Source organism: Herpailurus yagouaroundi, unplaced genomic scaffold, assembly GCF_014898765.1.
Source record: "Herpailurus yagouaroundi ecotype Mexico unplaced genomic scaffold, PumYag 139, whole genome shotgun sequence".
Classification (NCBI taxonomy): Eukaryota; Metazoa; Chordata; class Mammalia; order Carnivora; family Felidae; genus Herpailurus; species Herpailurus yagouaroundi.
This window is the reverse complement of record NW_024412394.1, coordinates 76,232,674-76,252,992: the sequence shown is the minus strand read 5'-3', so window position 1 is coordinate 76,252,992 and position 20,319 is coordinate 76,232,674. Positions and strand designations below refer to the sequence as shown.

General features: G+C 37.8%; 1 protein-coding gene across 11 annotated transcripts in view; it reads left to right on the top strand.

Moving 5' to 3' along the window:
• FAM184A (family with sequence similarity 184 member A) overlaps positions 1-20,319 on the top strand; it is a 127,689-nt gene that overhangs the window by 68,450 nt on the left and 38,920 nt on the right. For all 11 annotated transcript variants that reach the window (XR_005790013.1, XM_040474510.1, XM_040474507.1 and 8 more), the window contains exons 7-9: positions 5,185-5,346; positions 8,607-8,728; positions 9,637-9,787. Coding sequence is in view for 10 of the 11 variants with exons in the window: in XM_040474510.1 (XP_040330444.1) it covers positions 5,185-5,346; positions 8,607-8,728; positions 9,637-9,787 (435 nt within the window). In the remaining variant the exon portion in view is untranslated. The remainder of the gene's footprint in view (positions 1-5,184; positions 5,347-8,606; positions 8,729-9,636; positions 9,788-20,319) is intronic.

Here is a 20,319-nt window from a genome sequence, read left to right as displayed (position 1 = left end):
GTCACCAGCTTTATTTTGGTTTGTTATGATTGGTATATCTTTTTCCATCTACTGATGGTTACATGTGCCTCTTGCCAACCACATATAGCTGCATTTTATCTAGTCTTAAGTTTGTTTTATTTTATTGTATTTTATTTTACTTTATTTTACTTTATTTTAAAGTTTATTTATTTTGAGTGAGAGTGCACGTGAGGGAGGGAAAGAAAGAGGGAGAGAGAAATTTCCGTGCAGGCTCCTCTCAGCACAAAGCTCCTCCCACAACAGCAGGATCATGACCTGAGCCTAAATCAAGAGTCAGATGCCCAATTGACTGAGCCACCCAGGCACACCTGAAGTTTGTACCTTTTAAATAGAGATTTTAGGGGCGCCTGGGTGGCACAGTCGGTTAAGCGTCCGACTTCAGCCAGGTCACGATCTCGCGCTCCGTGAGTTCGAGCCCCGCGTCAGGCTCTGGGCTGATGGCTCAGAGCCTGGAGCCTGTTTCCGATTCTGTGTCTCCCTCTCTCTCTGCCCCTCCCCCGTTCATGCTCTGTCTCTCTCTGTCCCAAAAATAATAAACGTTAAAAAAAAATTTTTTTTAAATAGAGATTTTATTCCATTTACATTTATTGGATGGAAAATAGATATATCTATGGAAAGATAGGGGGAAAGAATTAAGGGGTACTTCATAAAGACTGAGAGTGATTGTTTTAGAAAAAAAATTAATGAATGTATTATCTTCATAAGATGGATCTTGATACTCTTAGAATTGATAAAACCTAAAAACATAAGTAGGTCAGCTAGGGATTTCAGTGATAAATTCATGAATGCCCAAATCATATGAAGATATATGAAGGGAAGCTAGTGAGTCTAAAATCTCAGGGGGAGGATAATCCTGTTATCCTATCAAATGTTATTTGGGGTCACCTTTGAGGACAAAATACTAGACTGGTCAATAAAATTTGTTACAGTCTTTTTAAATGTTCTGATGTAAGTTGTAGATTTTCTTCTCGACATAAGATTTTTAAGCATATACATAGTTCAGTAGTTTGTTACAATAAACATCATTTAGCTTTAGTATAAAATGTTGTATCACAGATGATACACTACCTGACACATAAGAGATCAGTATTTGCAAATGAAATATTTGTTGAATGAATAAAACTCATTGAAAACTAAGTCAACTTAGTTTAATAATAATAAATAAGATTATTAGTTTTCTATTGCTGTGTAACAGATTACCAAACACTTAGTGGCATCACACAGCTCATGTTTATTACCTCATGGTGTTGTGGGTCAGGAGTCCAAGTATGGGTTAGCTGGGTCCTCTGTTCAGGATCTCGCAAGGCTGAAATCAAGGTGATAGCCATACTGCAGTCCCATTTGAGGCACAGGATCCTTTTTTAAGCTTACTGGTTGTTGTCAGAATTCATTTCTTTGTGGCTGTATGACTGAGGTCCCTGTTTCTTGATAGCTGTTGACCAGAAATCGCTCTCTACTTCTAAAAGCCCCCCTCAAGCCCTTGCAACATGACTGCCTCCTCTTATAACATAGCAGTTTACTTGTTCAAGGCTATCAGGAAAACTTTAGTGGCTTTGAATTTCTCTGGTTTCTAAGGGCTCACCCAATTATGTCAGACCCACCTAGAGTAGTATCTTTTTGGATAACCTTAAAGTCAACTACAGTTAAGGATCTTAATTATATCTACAAGATCCCTTTTGCTAAATAACATAATACAATTATGGGAGCAAATCCCATCATATATGCCTAAGTCCCAGGGAAAGTGAGGGTCAGAGAGGGGTCATATTAGAATTCAGCCTACTGAAACACACAAATAACTAATTTCTCTGGCTCCTGTAGTGGCTACACTAGCATTTAGGTAATAGAAGACAAACAGGTTATTTATTGTGATGATTTAGAGAACAGGATTGAGTTTCTAAAGTCTGTTCTGGAATGTCCATAATATATTCCTTTCAAAGGCACTGATTGGTACGTGCTAAAGTTTTGAACATTGCTCTTTATGAACTTAAGCAATTTTACAAAAAAAAAAAAAAGTAAGAACATGAGGAACGTTTTCAGGATTCCATATTTTCTAATGGTATTTAATATGTGTATGTGCATTTTAGTATGGTTGCAATCTATATTCACAGTACTTTGTGTACTTGGTTTATAAAACATTTTACATATAAATATTTGCATTTAATTTTGTCTACATGTTAGTCATTTAAAATATTCATATAGTGTTCCATTATATATCTTTACCATAGTTGCTTAAACATTTTCTTTGTTGAGCATTTAATGTTTTAAATACTTTATTATAAAGATAATTTTAAGGAGTTGCTCCCTCTTAATTTGAGGAGAAAGGATGATCGTGCAAAGGCCATGGCCAGTATGGCAGGATTGCAGTTTCCTAAGGCCAGTTCTTTGTCCTCATCAGTGACCAACCAAGGTATATTTCAGCCATGAGCCCTGAAACCCTGAGGAGCCTGGGGTATTAGAGAAGACTTCTCTGAATGCTGTTTATCAGTGTCTTATTTTTACTGGTAATTGGATAAATTATCAGTTCTATAAATACTTTTCATTTTTAAAAATTATTTCCTTTTTGTGTAACTCTTGCCGTCAATGAAATTACTGGGTCAGAGTAGGAATAATGTTATACGTCAAGTTATTTATTACTAAATTGCTCTCCAGAAAAGTTGGAACTACAGTCCGGTGACATCAGTAATATTGCATATCTTTTATGATTTGGGAAACATTTATTGACTACATGATATCTTCTAGATGGTAGGGATACTTTGACAAAATGTCAAGGAACTCATAGTTTCAAGTGACTGTTATGAATTGGTGATAAATACAATGTTATTTTTAAAGTTCAGAGGAGGGAGTGATTCTCTACCATAAGTGTTCATAAAAACTCTGGAGAATGTAATATTGGAGAATTTTTAAATGTGGTATGGGAGGTGGTCTTTGAAAGGTGGGTGTAAATTTTCCAGCTGTAAGAATGATGAAAGACAGTATGGGTATGAAGATTAGTATAAGTAGGGTCATATTGGTATACAAGCTATAATGCCTTGGTGAACCATAAAAAGTTATTATTTATTTCTAATGTTTAATTGTGCAGCATTTTAAGGTTTTTGTCTATTTAAACATATCAATTCTGTCTAATTATATTCTTAGTTTCTTGAATAGATCTTGTCTATTCTTTATGGTAATAACTACAATACTAAGTTTTTTCTTTTTCTTTTCTGCAATTTATTTATTTATTTATTTTTGAGACAGAGCATGTGAGCAGGGGATGGGCAGAGAGAGAGGGTGAGAGAGAACCCCAAGCAGGCCCTGCACCATCAGCACAGAGCCCATTGTGGGGCTCCATCTCACGAACTGTGAGATCATGACCTGAGCTGAGACCAAGAGTCAGACGCTTAACTGACTGAGCCACCCAAGCATCCCTATCAGTTTTTTCATGTATTCCATTTGTGCATGTAACTCTTACTCATTTGAAAATTATCTGGATTGTGAAACAAAATTTTTTTGGCAAGCCAGATCAACACAAAAAGTAAAGATACAAATAAGCTAGATTGATTAGAGAAAGGGGGCATAAATTCAGTGACAGAGAAAATGTTAAAACAAGGAATGAATATCATATTCTATTCTTTAGGAAAAAAGATGACTTTGTATAAAATTTTAAATTTCTGAAATGACTCAAAGTAGTTGATTAACTTGACCGAACTAATTATAACCACGAAATAAAGACTCCCAACATGTATCTAGAGAGGCACCAGGCCCAGAGGATTTTAATGGATGAATTCCATTAAAAATTTTAAGAAACAGAGGGGCTCCTGGGTGGCTGGCTCATTTGGTTAAGGATCCAAGTCTTTTTTTTTTTCTTTTAAATTTTTTTGTTTACATTTATTCATTTTTGAGAGACAGAGAGAGTGCAAGTGGGGGAGGGGCATAGAGAGAGGAAAACACAGAATCTGAAGCAGTCTCCAGGCTCTAAACTGTCAGCACAGAGCCTGATACAGGGCTCAAATCCATGAACCACGAGATCATGACCTGAGCCAAAGTCAGAAGCTTAACTGACTGAACCACCCAGGCGCCCCAAGGGTCTGAGTCTTGATTTTGGCTCAGGTCGTGATCTCATGGTTCATGGGATCAAGCCCCTAACTGGGTTCACGCTGCAGCGTGGAGCCTGCTGGGCACTGTCTTTTTTCCTCCCTTTCTGACCCTCCCCCATCTCAAATAAACAAACTTAAAATTTCAAATAAATCTTAACTGTGAAAATATTTCAGAGTACAGAAAAAAATAGAAGCTTCCCAGCTCATTATATGAAGTTGGTATCCATCACCAGAATTGTCCAGTATATAAACATCTGCGTGGAAAGGGGACAGGAAAAGGGGTGCTGAATTGAGACGAGGTTGAAGGAAAATGTTTATAATTTTCTTTATGGTGTCTGTATTTACAATGAGAAATATTCAGGTGTTATTTTTAAATTAGCAGTTTTCATTTCTGTCGAGTTTTGATCAGCTTGGCCATTTTATAAAAATGAGATTTTTACTTCATAGTGGTTTCCTAGATAATTTAAAGTATTTCATTTATTGATTTTAGTTCTCATAACTCGAGGATATAGATCTTCCTGATCAACAAATAGTCTTATTAACTCCTAATTTCAAGAGTATATATAAATCAACTCTTATCAATTTCAGATATTGTATGGAAACAAAGAAATCACAATTTATTCTAATACACATTTACCAGCTTATCACTATTGACCTAAATCAGTCACTTTATAAATGGTAGGAGAACTGGGTTCAAATGAAGTGTAAGTGATTGGATCTTGAAGAGCAATTTTAAAAGTACTTTTTTATCTAAAAAAAATACTTTTTTCCCCCCTCTGTCTTTGATGTAATCATCTTGGTTCAGTTCCTTTGATAGAACTGGGAATTCTCTTTGTTAAAACAGGGCTTTGAATTATCCACCTATTTCCATGGTTGTCACAAAAAAGGGAAATCATAAATATGGAGGTCTTCACAAAAAAAGACAACAGATGAAGTCTATCATGATTATTTAAGTGCTTCTTCCAAATTCATCAAAAAAGACCCATTCAGTAACACTACCACTAAAGAAAAGACTTTAAGAAAACAAACGTGACTTTTGCTAGTCGATAACAGTGAGGTATATTAAAAGTACTGTATTTACTTGCAGATTGGCCGCCTCCAAGATCTGGTAAGGAAAAGTGAACAAGGTCTTGGCTCTGCAGAAGGACTCATTGCTAGTCTTCAGGACTCCCAGGAAAGACTTCAAAATGAGCTCGATTTGACTAAAGGCAGGCTGAAGGAGACCAAGGATGCTCTATTGAATGTTGAGGTAATTTTATAGTCCTGCTATAAACATTAGCAAGGTAAAAATATAATTTTATTACTCTGCTTAAATTTCTCATAAATAGACATTATATATAGTATACTAGTTCTGTAGGGCTTTCCTAGCAAAATACTAAAACTAAGTGGCTTAAAACAACAGGAATTTATCCTCTCACCGTCTGGAGGCTGAAAGTCCAAAATCAAGGTGTTCTCAAGACTATTCTTCCTTTTCAACCTAGAAAGCAGGTCTTTCCTCACCTTTGCCAGCTCCTGGTAGCCCCAGGCCTTCCTTGGCTTGTGTCACATTTCAGTTTCCTCCTTGATGTTCAGTGGCATTCTTCCTGTGTGTCCTTACATATTCTTTTTTTTTTTTTTTTACTTTTTAGAGAGAGAGCGCAAGCAGGGGAAAGGGCAGAGGGAGAGAGAGAGAGAATCTTAAGCAGGCTCTACACTCAGCATGGAGCCTTACTCAGGGCTCAATCTCACAATCCTGGGATCATGACCTGAGCCAAAATCAAGAGTCAGATGCTCAACCAACTGAGCCACCCAGGCTTCCCCCCTTTTTGCCCCACATCTTCTTCTTATGAGGCTACCCATCACATAGTACTAGGGGCTCATCCTATGACCTCTTAAGGAATTACATCTTCACTGACCCTATTTACAAATAAGGTCACATTCTGAGGTACAGGGGTTGGGATTTCCACATATCTCTTCAGGATCACAATTCAACCCATAACAATCAGGATGCACAATTCCTCTATTGGTAAGCATTCAAACTCTCATAGGTAGCAACTAAACAATGCTCTGTCACCTACAAATTTTGAAAGGCTCTGCTCCCTTCCATTCTCACGGAGCAGAGCAAATATTTAGATTCCCTCAGAAAGTGGAGAAAAGAATCCATAACAACTAAGCGTATAGTTTCCAGAGAGCTCTTACTTTTCCTTCAGAGAGGTGATTTAGAGTGTGGGCTCTGAAGTCAGATTGGCTGGGTGTGATTTCTTGATCCATTGCTTAGTGTGTCACTTTGGGCAAGTTACTTATTCTAAGCCTCAATTTACTCATCTGCATATTGCAGGAGGGGGTAATAATACACCTCACACCACTACTGTAATAATTAAATGAGGTAAACCATTTACAGCACAGTGCTTAGTAAATATCAAGCATTCAGGAAACATTGCCTTTTATTAATATTATTTCAAATTTAATTTTTGTAGCTTAGTATTGGAATCCGTTTCATTTCTCTAAGGTCCTTGCTCATATTTACATTGCTCTTCTATCAAGTAGTGGAATATACTAAGTGTTGTAAGCAAAACCTTAGCAACTGTCCATTTTTTTTGTTCTGCTGGACAGTTTTGATTGAGAAAATACAGATACTGCATCACAGTTTACTTCAGCTTTAGGTAAGCTCTTCAACAGCAGGTGTTTTCTCTGGATGTGAGTTTTTTCCCTTCCTCCCTGCTGAGTTTCGGTTGTGTATTACATAAATGAACCTATCATAAAATGGATATTGATCCCTGAGTATATGTCCAGTTGTTGGTTGATAACCTGTGAGGGATCCAGACACGGATGAGGCATGACTCTCTGCACTTAGGACATTTTAGGCCACAGTGGGGAAATAAGGAGTAAGATTGTGATGACAGTGATGATAATATTAGTTTAACATTTGTAAATCTGTAGTTGGGAGTTTATAGTTTCTCCCATTACTCAATCTTGCTGAGCCTGTTTCCTCACCTGTAACCTCCCCATGTTGCTATGAGGATCCCATGAGCTGATGGATGTGAAAACAGTTGGGGAAAAAAAGCAAGTATTTTCTTTACTTCTGTTCTTACCCCACTAATGTCTGATAAAGTACTTTGCATTCAGTAAAAGAAATACTTCTTAAGTGCTTCTACCTCATTTAATGCTGCCTGTGGTGGAAAAAGTAGTAGTTCCTAGAGGCAGAATACTTAGTGAAAAGGATGGTTGGCTAAGATGGCCAAACCCAATTTTCGGAATTTACTGCTATAAGCCGGGTCACCAGTGTAGAATGGCAGTTTCAACATTGACTTGCTTCTCTCCCATTAATCTGGACATGCCCCTCAGCAGTGTTACAGCACATGCCATTAGTAAGTGGGTGATCCAGAAAGGGTCACTGTTAGAACAGAAGGAAGCACCATCATCTGTTCCTCTTCTGTGGGAGGCAGAGAGCAGCTCCACTGCTGGCGGGGACTGATGGTTGCCAGTGTCGTCCAAACAGTCTAGCCCTAGGCTCCGGAGAGCCACTTGATTGATGCTAATCTACAGGGCTTTCATATATAGCATATTATGTTTCCATAACACTAAACACATGGATCACTGTTTTGAAGTTACATAATAAAAATAGTAGCCAAAATGTCTTATAGTTATTTTAATCATGTCAGTGAAGTATAATTGTAATGCTTCAGCTTTGGATAAATAGCAGACTTTTGATTATAAATATGAATGAATTTGAAGAACGTATCTATGTAACGTGTACATATATGAAGATAATAGATACCCATGATATGGAAAGTTTAGTTAAGATTATTGGGGTGCCAGGTGGCTCCGTCAGTTAAGCATCGACTCTTGATTCTGGCTCAGGTCATGATCTCATGGTTTGTGAGTATGAGCCCAGCATCAGGCTCTGTGCTCATAGCACTGAGCCTGCTTGGGATTCTGTCTCTCCCTGCCCCTCCCCAGCTCTCTCTTTCTCTCAAAGTAGATAAACAAACATTTTTAAAAAGATTATTAATTATGCTAACTTTAAGCTATTTAAAATAATTTGTAAAATTATAAGCCTTGATAAAACATAGTTTGCACAAGGACATTTAAAATATAAAATGTGGGGGCGCCTGGGTGGCGCAGTCGGTTAAGCGTCCGACTTCAGCCAGGTCACGATCTCGCGGTCCGTGAGTTCGAGCCCCGCGTCAGGCTCTGGGCTGATGGCTCAGAGCCTGGAGCCTGTTTCCGATTCTGTGTCTCCCTCTCTCTCTGCCCCTTCCCCGTTCATGCTCTGTCTCTCTCTGTCCCAAAAATAAATAAACGTTGAAAAAAAATTTAAAGAAAAAAAAAATAAATAAAATAAAATAAAATATAAAATGTGTGCCACATACTGTCAGAAAATCTTGAGTAATTGTTATAGATGGCACTATCAGTTATTGTGCTGTAAGAATTTAAAAGTGATAATGCAAGCACGCTGCTTATTTGAAATAACCAGCAATAACCTTGCTTTTGAACACTTGTTTTCACTGAAAAATTTTTGTTTTTCAGGGTGAGCTAGAACAAGAAAGACAACAGCATGAAGAAACACTTGCTGTCATGAAAGAGGAAGAGAAGCTCAGAGTGGACAGAATGGCCCATGACTTGGAAGTAAAATGGACTGAAAACCTTAGGTACATTTCTTTTTTTAAAAATTTTTTTTTTCAACGTTTGTTTATTTTTGGGACAGAGAGAGACAGAGCATGAACGGGGGAGGGGCAGAGAGAGAGGGAGACACAGAATCGGAAACAGGCTCCAGGCTCTGAGCCATCAGCCCAGAGCCCGACGCGGGGCTCGAACTCACGGACCGCGAGATCGTGACCTGGCTGAAGTCGGACGCTTAACCGACTGCGCCACCCAGGCGCCCCCTTAGGTACATTTCTTACTCTGTGATGTAATCTTATCAGTACAGATGTGCAGGGGCGCCTGGGGTAGCTCAGTCAGTACGCATCCAACTTCATCTCAGGTCATGATCTCACAGTTCATGAGTTCGAGCCCTCCGTCGGGCTCTGTGCTGACAGCTTGGAGCCTGGGGCCTGCTTCGGATTCTTTGTCTGCCCCCCACCCCTCCCCTGCTTGTGCTTTGTCTCTCGCTTTCTCTCTCTCAAAAAAAAAAAAAAAAAATACGATGTGCAAAGATGTTTTTCTGTTATATGGCTTACATTGTCTTATTGTTAAAATCATAGGGACAGTATTTTTAATGAATTTTTTCATGATTAGATGCAGAGAAATTGGAACTCTTTTTTTCTGCTTGAATACTTTTTCTCATTTTATTTTCCTGAATGCAAAATACTAACCTCAAGTCAGAAATCTTATTCTAGTACCTGTTCTGCCATTGTTAACTGACAAATCAATGATCATGGGTAAGTTACCAATTTGCTGTATAGTCCTGTAAACCTGACTAAAATCATTAGTAACTCTTATTCTGAGTTGACTTTTGAGGAGGATTAATTAAATATGTAGAAAACCTGCGAACAACTGTATTATAGCTATTGAGAGGAATAATTCTCTTTAAAAAGTAAAAGTATTTGTTTTATTTTAGACAAGAGTGTTCTAAACTTCGTGAAGAGTTAAGACTACAACATGAAGAGGATAAGAAGTCAGCAATGTCTCAACTTTTGCAATTAAAAGAGAGAGAGAAAAATGCAGCCAGGGATTCATGGCAGAAGAAAGTAGAAGATCTCTTAAACCAGGTAATCAGTAGTCTCTACATTATGGAAGTTCATTTTCCTTGACATTCCCTAGCTAGGGAAATATTGTAAAATATTGTTTGTTAATTTCATTGTATTTTGGGTTTTTTTCTATAGGGCAAATTTAAAAATTTTTTAATGTGTAAAATCAAGGAGACATATTCGTTAACTTGTGAAATGTTGTGTTAAATAATGTTATATCGGGTGCCCTAAATTCTGAAAAGAATTTACATGTTTTTGGTTTAATATTTGAACTGAACACATCAGGGATTTTTAAATGGGAAGGTTACCCATATTTTGAGAGTATAAAAATTTTTTTTAAGCCATCAGATATCATTTGGGTCCCAGAAGGTAAAATTTATTAAATGCATCCTGATTGCCTAAAACCATACCAGAAGTGAGCAATTTCCTTCTTTCTCACTAAAAGGATATTGCCTGTTACGCTTCAAAATGTTATCAACAAAAAGTAGTGATATTCCTAAATCTATCTTCTTATGTCAGGCTCACTTATTTCCATTTTTAACTATAATTAAACGAATGTGCACATCTTCACTCATTTTATACAACTTCTAACTATGAATTCTTAGCATTCTTCTGCAAAGCCAGTTATTAAATAAGACTGACTGCATGAGTCACCAGTTGATAAGCAAGTGCAGAGCTTAGACGAGAAGCAGCTCCATAATTTAGTGCTAGAAATCTACTATTATCTTTCTATTTGTGATCATGATGAATTTCACAAGAAACAGGAAAGGCTTTCTGTAAGATAATTTATTACATAGGTACATACATATAGTATCTTTCAAGAGTTCTTGGGGCCTGCCAGTTTGTGTCTGTTCTCTCATAATAATTAGTAATGTTACTTTAAAAAGGGAGTATATACATGAATATTTATGAGTTTTGTGAATAAATTTGCAACCTTTGAAACTCAGACAAAAATAAGAAGGAAACAAGTCTCACTAGAAGTTGGGCACCATGTTAGCATTGCTTAGGTTACCTTCTGTACACTTATTTTACATTCCTATTTAGAGACCTAGAAGGACAGATTCTGGGTACAGTGGTACTACCCCTCTGTGATGTTCTCTACTTAAAAAGATGCAATTAATTCAAATATATGATAAAAAATAACCCCCCCCACTGAAAGTCTGCCTTGTTTTTCAATCACAAAGTATTGACTAATAGACATTTTTTGGCTGGGTTTAGCACTGTAAAGAGGACCTACCACTTCTCCCACCTGTTTTCTATTATTATTTTATTATTCCTATAATCTCTCTTATAATTATCATATTTCATGCATGCTTCTCTGACATTTTTTTCTCCCCTCCCCGCACCCCAATATCTGGTCTGTGTTGTTTATCCCTGAAAGGAAATAATGCTTTGCGTATGGTTTTAGTTCTGTGTATCATAAAATAATTTATTACATAATGGCTCCAATTTTTGCCAGCTTTACAGAAAGAATTTTTTTGATCAATTTTCAAAGCAGATTAACCATAAATATCAATATAACCAGGAATTAATTGCCTCCAAAGGTGAAACTGATCTGTGCTGCTCTATGCCATCGGTCCATTTCCAAAATTATAATGTCTTCCCCTCTCACCCCTTCTAAAATACAAAGGGCATACACATTACCCTAGGTAAAACTGGCAAATGGCTGTTGCAGCTCAGGATCTTCTGTGCCTGAAGAAAGTTAAGAAAACAATTGAACAAAAGATTCTACATTGAAGTGAAAATGGTATTATGCTATCAAAGTTGCACTTTTTCCAGCTATGTGGGAGGAACAAAAACTTCTAGCAGGAACAGCAAGTTGTTTTTTTTCTTTTAAGTTTATTTATTTATTTTGAGAGAGAGAGTGCAGGGGCAGGGCAGGGAGACTGAATCCCAAGCGGGCTCCACCCTGTCAGCACAGAGCTGGACCCAGGGCTCAATCCCATGAAGTGTGAGGTCATGACCTAAGCTGAAACCAAGAGTGGTAATGCTTAACGACTGAGCCATCCAGGCGCCCCAGGACCAGCAGGCTTTTTAATGGAACTTTGTTATGGACAAAAGAACCTTTTCCTCCTTCTTGGCCCTTTGGATCTTGTTCTGTTGGTTATTTTGGATGGATTCCTAGAGCCTGTGCCCTACACCTGCTCTACGGCTTTCCCCTTGCCTGATCTTACCAAGCCCTGTTCCTCATACTTTCCACCCCCAGCCCTGAGCCCTACAGCCATTTCACTCTGCGGGCCTCACTCATCCCCTTATCCCTAGCACTGCCAGGACCTTTTGCATTTAGGGAAAACAGACCCACCTTGGGGTTTGTGACATTTAAAGAGTAAGAGTGGGGAACAGAATTGGAACAGCCAGACCTTAGGCAGAAACATATATTGTGAAAAGTATCAGAGGATCTGTGTTTTCACATATTTTAACTATTTCTGAGTGAACTGAAAATAAGTCTATCTTTGTGCCTTGGTTTACCTGTATTTCATTTTGCTTAGAGCAAAGAAGAAATAATTTCTTCCTGTGAACTTAGTCTCTTGAGAGTTAAATTTGATTTAAACTTATCTATCAAGAAACGGGTAAAGAAAGGCCTAAGAATTTCACTTTTCTTCAGATGTTTTTCACTTTATCAAAATTTCTCAAAGCTATTATTTTTATTCTGTGCTCTAATTTCATATTTTTAGTTTTAATATTTCATGGTGTTCTTTTTTCTGTCCAGTGATTACACCTTAGTCCAAAACTAGGTATGCTTCCTGGGCTAATCAGTGTGTACATTTAAATTCCTTTAAAATAAAAGAACTACATTTACTCTTCAACTGTAAAGAAAAGTAATTATATAGAGTCATCTGTGATCATATTTTTTCTATTTATGATCCTAAAATGTCGTGATATATTTATTTCACCTTGTTTTCAGGGCATATTTTATTTGGGGTCCAACTTGATGACTTTATATTCCAATTCTCTCATTCAGATCAGTGGACTGAGAAATTTGGGAGAGACACGGACTGTTCAGACATAGAACTGTGGAACTTTGTTGTTTGGGTCTGACTCTCCAGTTTGAACTTCGAGGCCCCAAGGTTATTTAGCTGGTGATAGCCACCATTGTATATGACAAAGTTTTTACCCTCCACATATCTACAGTCTAATAGAGGAAGATTTGTATACAGATACCTACAGTAAAAGTCACTGCAGTGAGTGACTATAAATGGTCTGGAGAGTCTGTACTATAGGAGCAATGATATGCTGGGTCTGGCTCCTACCAGCTCACATAGTTGTGATTGTGTACAGGCCTTCTCAGCTCCATATTCTGGGACATGTTGGTGGCTGGGAGTATTTACACCACAAATATCAGCATGTGCTACATATCAGGGCTTTATTTTTCAGAGAGCCTACATCCTTATCAGCTTACTGCTTAGTGGGAATATGGAGTAGAGAACAGTGACATAGCCAAAGTGATTGGGAAAATTTTCATTAAAGAGGTCAGCTTTAGTGTGACTTTCAAATACGGTAAAGGATGAACACAAATATTTTTACTCATTCTATGTTTTATTGAATATACTATTATTTCCCAAGCACAATGTATAAGGAGTACAGAAAAATGAGGTGTGGACAGCTGGGGAGGTAGGTCATTGTGAAAAATTTTGACTTCCAAGCATAGGAGTTCAGAGTTCACTCAGTAAGCTATGGGATTCTGTCAAAAGTTTATGGATAGGAGAGTACCATGTTGAAAATTTCATTTTAGGAAGCTCAATGTGGTTGTGATTTTGAAGTGAGGATGAAATGGAGACATCTCAGTAACCTACAGTGTCTGAAACAGAACTCTTGAATACACATGATGCACCCAACCATCACCCCTCAACAGAAACCAGACTCCTCCTCCTAGAGTGTGCTGTCCATTCACTGCTCAGCCATCTCTGACTCCTCGTGCTGTGCCGCCAATCAATTCATCAGCATTTCCTGCTGCTCTCCCTTCAAAGTACACCTAGGATCTGATCATTTCCCAGCATTCCCTCCCCTACCAGCTAGTCCAGGCCACTTGCAGTTCTCTCCTACACTGCAAATGGAATCTGCACTTGGTCTTCCTGCTGTTTCTCTTGTCTGCCTACATATTATTTCCCAACCAGCCAGAGTGATGCTTTTAAAATGTTAAGTTGGATCATGTTACTCTCTTGCTTCACACTTTCCACCATCAGATTATAATCCACACTTTTACTGTGGCCTGTAGTAGCCTTATGATTTGTCCCCTACCAACATCATCTCCTGCCACTCCTTCCCTTCCTTTTCTGCAGTCCTGCTGGAAGACTTGGAATTCCTGGAACACACACACACACACACACCAAGCTTACTCCATCTCAGGGCCTTTGCACCTGCCTCCACATGGAACCCATTTTCCCTAGATCTTTATGGCTTTCTTTCACTTTGTTCAATTCTCTGCTCAATCTTAACTCTTCAAAAAGATCTTCCTTAGCCACTTTCTCTAAAATAGCATCCTCCATCACTCTGTGTCCTCCTATTCTGCTTTGTGTTTCTTCAAAACACTTATTACTGTATAGCATCATATTATTTACACTGTTAGAATGTAGTTCCATGAGAGCTGGGCCTTTATCTGTGCTATTCACTGTTGCACACCCAGATGCTTAAACTCCCTGGCATATAGCAAGCACTTGATAGTTGTTTGATGTAGTGAACAAAAACAGACACGGCTACTGAAGAGGCATTTGTCAAACATATGAAGTACAAATAATTCTACCCATCTAGGACCTGAATTAAGTTTATTTCATTGAGAACACAAGGGAAACTATAAAGGAAAAAAAACATGTAATTTGATGGAATACTTTGGTAAAGGAGAAATAAATGTTAAAGTTGACTGAATTTGAAGCCAGAATAATCAAAAGGAAAAGCATCATCTGAGAGAGGGAAGTCATGAGCTCCTTAACTGGGGAGAAGGGGGATGATGAGATGGTCAGTTTGGTTTTAGATGTAGTGATTCTACCATCAGAGGAAATTTTGGGATTCTTCACACTCAATTGGAAAGATCAATGACATGAATGAGAAGTAGAGCATTAAAATAAGTGCTGGGGACACTTGGGTGGCTCAGTCGGTTAAGCATCCGACTTGGCTCATGTCATGATCTTGTGGTTCCTAAGTTTGAGCCCCGCATCGGGCTACATGCTGACAGCATGGAGCCTGGAGCCTACTTTGGATTCTGTGTCTCCCTCTCTCTTTCTGCCCCTCTCCCCTTCACACTCTGTCTCTCTCCCTCTCCCAAAAATAAACATTAAAAAAAAATTTTTTTTAGTATTTCAAAAAAAAAAAAAGTGCTGTTGATCAAGAACAACTGAGAAGCCAGCTTCCTATGGCTGTTGCAGACTGTGTTCTGATATTAATTAATTAATTAATTAATTTGTTAATTAATTAATTTATTTGTTTATTTATTAGAGAGAGAGAGAGAGAGAGCATTAGCTGGAGGGTGGGGGGCAGAGAGAGGTAGAGAGAGAATCCCAAGCAGGCTCCACCTGCCAGCACAGAGCCTGATGCAAGGCTCGAACCCATGAACTATGAGATCATGACCTGAGTCGAAGTTGGACACTTAACACACTAAGCCACCAAGGCACCCTGAAATAATTCTAACCTTTTTAAAAATATGGCTACTGAAAACTTTGTTTTTAATAAGAAAATTTAATTTTTTAACATTTGTTTGTTTTAAGAGAGAGCATGAGAACAAGGGAGGGACAGAGAGAGGGATAGAGGATCCAAGACAGGCTCCTTGCTGATAGCACAGAGCCCAGTCCAGGGCTTGAACCCACAAACTGTGAGATCATGACCTGAGCTGAAGTCAGATGCTTAACTTACTGAGCCACCCAGGTGCCTCTGGCTACTGAAAACTTTTAAAATTACACACATGGCTCTCAGTTATAATGCTGTTAGACAGCAATGGTCTAGACTATTTAGATCAAAAACTCAAAGTAAATTTGGCTCAGTGCTCATTTTGCTAGCTCCATCTCCTAACTCTTAAATTAAGTTTTACATTAGGAAGGAATTATCTTTAAAATTTGCATTTCTGCCTGCTGAAAAAAAGATTATATTTGCATCAGTTTTTATGTTTTTTAAATTTTTTTAATGTTTATTTTTTAGAGAGAGGGAGAGACAGAGTGCTAGCAGGGGAGGGGCAGAGAGAGAGAGAGACAGACAGACAGACAGAATCCGAAGCAGGCTCTAGGCTCAGTTGTCAGCACAGAGCCCAATGTCGGGCTCAAACTCAAACCACGAGATCATGACCTGAGCCTAAGTCAGCCTTAACCGACTGAGCCACCCAGGCGCCCTTTATGTTTGTTTTAAAAGAATAACAATACTGCCTTTTAATGGAAGAACAGATACAAGTAGTTTCTGAGGTAGAGATTAGAAAGAGAGCTGGAATAATCATCTCTTCCCAGCTAGCTCAAAGACCTTGACAGAGCCCTGTGCAGTGATAGGACATCAATGAAGCTGACCCTGAAGGTTCTGAACCCTCTCCCTAGAAATTAGGAGAGCAGGAAACTTTCTAGAAAAACATCAGAGATCTAGCTTGAGCCCGGGGAGAAGAGATGACTGGAGTAAGGAAAAGGGAAGTCAAAGGAAAAAGCAGAAGACCGAAGTGTAATAAAACATAGAGAAAAGCCACCTAGAATAGAGAGTGAAAATAGCAGGCAGGACCCAATTTTGCTTTCTCAGAAAATGTGCAATGGAATTAAAGTCTACCAAAACCCAGCCAACATCCATTATCTTCCATGCTTTTAGTTCCTGGATTCAAAGTTAATATGCAGTCTTTTCCTTAGTAAATATAGAAGTTTGTTCTTCATTTCTCTTCAGTCAAAAAAATTTATGATGTTGGAGCCCCTGGGTGGCTTAGTCAGTTAAGCATCTGACTGGCTCAGGTTATGATCGCATGGTTTGTGAGTTCGAGTCCCACACAGGGTGAGCTCAAGCCCCACCGTGGGTGAACACAAGCCCTGCTTTGGTGAGCCTTGCTTCTCTCTCTCTCTCTGCCCCTCGTGGGACTCTGTCTCTCTTTGCCTATTGCTCACTTGCACCCTCTCTTTCTTTAAAAAAAAATAATAATGACATTATTTTAACTATATTATATCCTCTTTTATCAGACTTAAGTTGTTAGTGTTCTTCGTCTTGAGATTTTTTTCCAAGATAAATAGTACTAAATTGTTTTCTGAATTAATTCACAAATCTAAAAATGTTTCATTTTCTTTTCCCTACCCAAACCTCCCTTTTTAGAAGTTTATCCAGTTCTTAAATTGGTACCTTTAGAAGAAGAGACTGAAGAGATGGAACAATGATGCCTACACCTGGCTTTAAAAAGAGATGCTTAAAATACTGGGTAGTGATTAATGTGTACTAAGCATATATATAAGTTCTGCAAAATACTATAGTAAGACCTTTGATGAAATGCAGAGCAGTTTGTGCCTCTTTCAGAGGTAGCAGGACCCAGAACACATCTGAAAAATACTTATGAACATTGAGATAGCACTGTAGTAACAAATCAACTTATTATATTTCTATTTCATATGACAAGGTACTAAAAAAAAGCATTTTGGATCTGAAAAATTTCAATGGGTATATGATTATACAGTTTTTTAAGATAATCTCTGAGGAAAGTGTTAAGAATTATCTAACATTAGCTTGTCTCTAATTTCATTTATTGTGTGCCTGTTATTACTACTTTAGTTTAAATACTGAACAATTGTTCATGAATTTTTCTTCAATTTTTTGCTTTAGGAGAATTATTTTTTTAATTTTTTTTTTTTTTTTTTTTTTTTTTTTTTGATATAAAGAGCACGAGCAAGGGAGGGGCAGAGAGAGAGGGAGACACAGAATCTGAAGCAGACTCCAGGCTCTGAGCTGACAGCACAGAGCCTGATGAGGGGCTCGAACTTGTGAACCACAAAATCATGACCTGAGCCGAAGTTGGATGCTTAACCGACTGAGTCACCCAGGCACCCCTAGGATAATTATTAAAGTTGTGATTTTCACTCTTAAAACTTAAGTTTGTTGGTTGCTTTTCTGTAGATATTAGTAAAACTTGAAATTAATATTAGAAAAGGACTTTACATAATTTGCTTTAAAAAATTACCATATTATATATTAAATATTGAATTTTGTAACATTTCATTAGGCTTTAACGTATTTTACTTGAAGTGCGGTGTAAGATCATTGTACCTATTGTTTCAAGAAAATCAAAAATTTGATAAATGACGTTTCTTGTTTTAGTAATGAGAATTTTATTCTGTCGAAAAATTTGATGACATTTTGACATCTGTCAAAAATTTAGTGCTGATAACACCATGTAGTGTGCTAGACCCATAATGGAGTCATAATAATCTCTGCCTTCCCAATGCTTATAATCTAGAAAGGAAGGAAAATAGAAATAACAGTTGGATACATTAACTCATTATAACTGTAGTACACAACATGTGTACCATGGGAACCTAACATAGTCTGGAAACTTGGGGAAGGTTTCTTTGCCTATAGGATCCTTTACTTAAGACCTGGAAGAGAGGCAGGAATCAGGGAAAGAGGAAAAGAACAGCATCCTAAGCAGAAGGGGACATATGTGCAAAGGCCCTCAGGCAGCCCCCAAACACCTTTGCTCTGGAGAGTAGAGAGCCAGGAAGCTGGGGAGGTAAGCAGGGTTGGATCACTTGGGGTCTTGTGATCCCCAAGGCTGGGAGTTTATCTAAAGAGCGATGAGGAGCTGTTGGAAGATTTTAATCAGGAGTATGAAATATTCAAGTATTATAATTTCAAAATTCTGCAGAATGGAGAATAGAATACAGTGGGACAAGTTAGGTGCCATTCAACAAATATCGTTCCCTCTTGTCGGTCTTTGTTTTGATCAATATTTTGAGGAAATAGTATATTTGGTATAGTCACTAGTTCATTTCTGTGAGAGGAATCGTTTCGAAGTCTTAGAATCTTTTGGCCTCTGTCAACAGGATTTTTGCATGATTTGGATGTATGTATTTTTTCTAAATAGCTTTTTTCTTTTTAAGTTTGAAGCTTTCTTTTTACTGCTTATGTTATTATGGGGGAAAGGAAAAGTAAGGTAGAGAGTAGCAAAAACTAAATAATAAAATTCCATATCATTCAGTCTTGAAATAAGCATTCATTGATCCATTTACATTTTGCCACATACCTTTAGGCACTTTGGATACAAACTGTGAATAAGACAGTCATTGTCCTCCAAAAGCCTGTAATTCAGTGGATTTTAATATTTATATACCAATATGTTTACAAATTGCAAACATGTAAAACCTTGTGCTATTTTCTAAATGAATAAACTCAGGTTTAGAATAAATGTGATGATTCCTAAGAGCATAGTTTCTTACATACAAAGCTCTAAATTTCTTATTAAGCACAGCAACTTTTTATTTTGTTTTCTTTCTCACTTATCTGAAAGTCTGATTATATTCATCTTTCAAGAAAAGAAATTCTGAAACACATTCAGTAGGCTTTCGATGTTGAGAAATCAGAGTGCTCTCAGTGGAAGAGGATGTCCTGAGGCCCTTTTTACTCAAAAACTAACAAGAAGCTTAAGTTGTTTTAAAACAAATGGACTATTATATAGGGCATCAGTTTTTATCAACATAGATCTTGCTTATATAGAATGCTTGCTGAGTAACATCTTTGCATACAGACTTTTAGTTCATCCAATATTCTTTCAAGCAGACATTTACTTGGGGAATCTCATCTGTGTTATGGCATAAATACCATCTATGTGTCAGTGACTTCCAAAGTTAAATCTCTAGCCTTGATATCTTCACCTGAACTCAAAATCATTTGATTGGATAATTCGCATCTCAAATTTCACCTGCCTGACTCAGAAATACTGATTCCCAATCTCCGTCTGCCAACCCATCATCTTCATTTCTTGGCACTGCTTGTGGCTCAGAACAGAAACCGAAGAGTCATCCTTGATTTATCTTTCCTTTATCTCTCATGTAATCTGTCAATCCTATTTATTCCACCTCTAAAACATACCATCAGCTTTTATCTACCCTAGTAAATACTGCACCAAGCTTCCTATCCAGCCTCCCCAATGTCACTTTTCTTCAGAAGTACTCAAAGCAGTCTTTTATGATGTAATCAGATCTTGTCATTCCCCTCCTTAAAATTCTCTCGAGGCGCTTCATTGAATTAAAGCTCTTATTCTGACTCCTTTATTGTCCTATAAGACCCTAAGACATCTGGCCCCTGAAAAATCACCCATCTTTTGTCATCCTCACAAACCTTCCCCCCAGCACACATATCATATATACATGTACATCCAGTCACTCACAACTCACTTCCACCTCAGGCTCTTTGTGCTAGCTAATCCATTTGCCTGGACACACTTTCCCCAGGATCAGTTATCTCATTTTGTGGCTGGCTTTTTCATTGATTTCAAGTTCAAATTTCACTTCTTTCAAAAGATCTTTCCTTACCATCTACCCAATATCACTTCCAGTCATTTCCTATCACAGCAATCTTTTTTTTTTTTTTATTGTAGAATACTACAATGTCATCAACTTCTT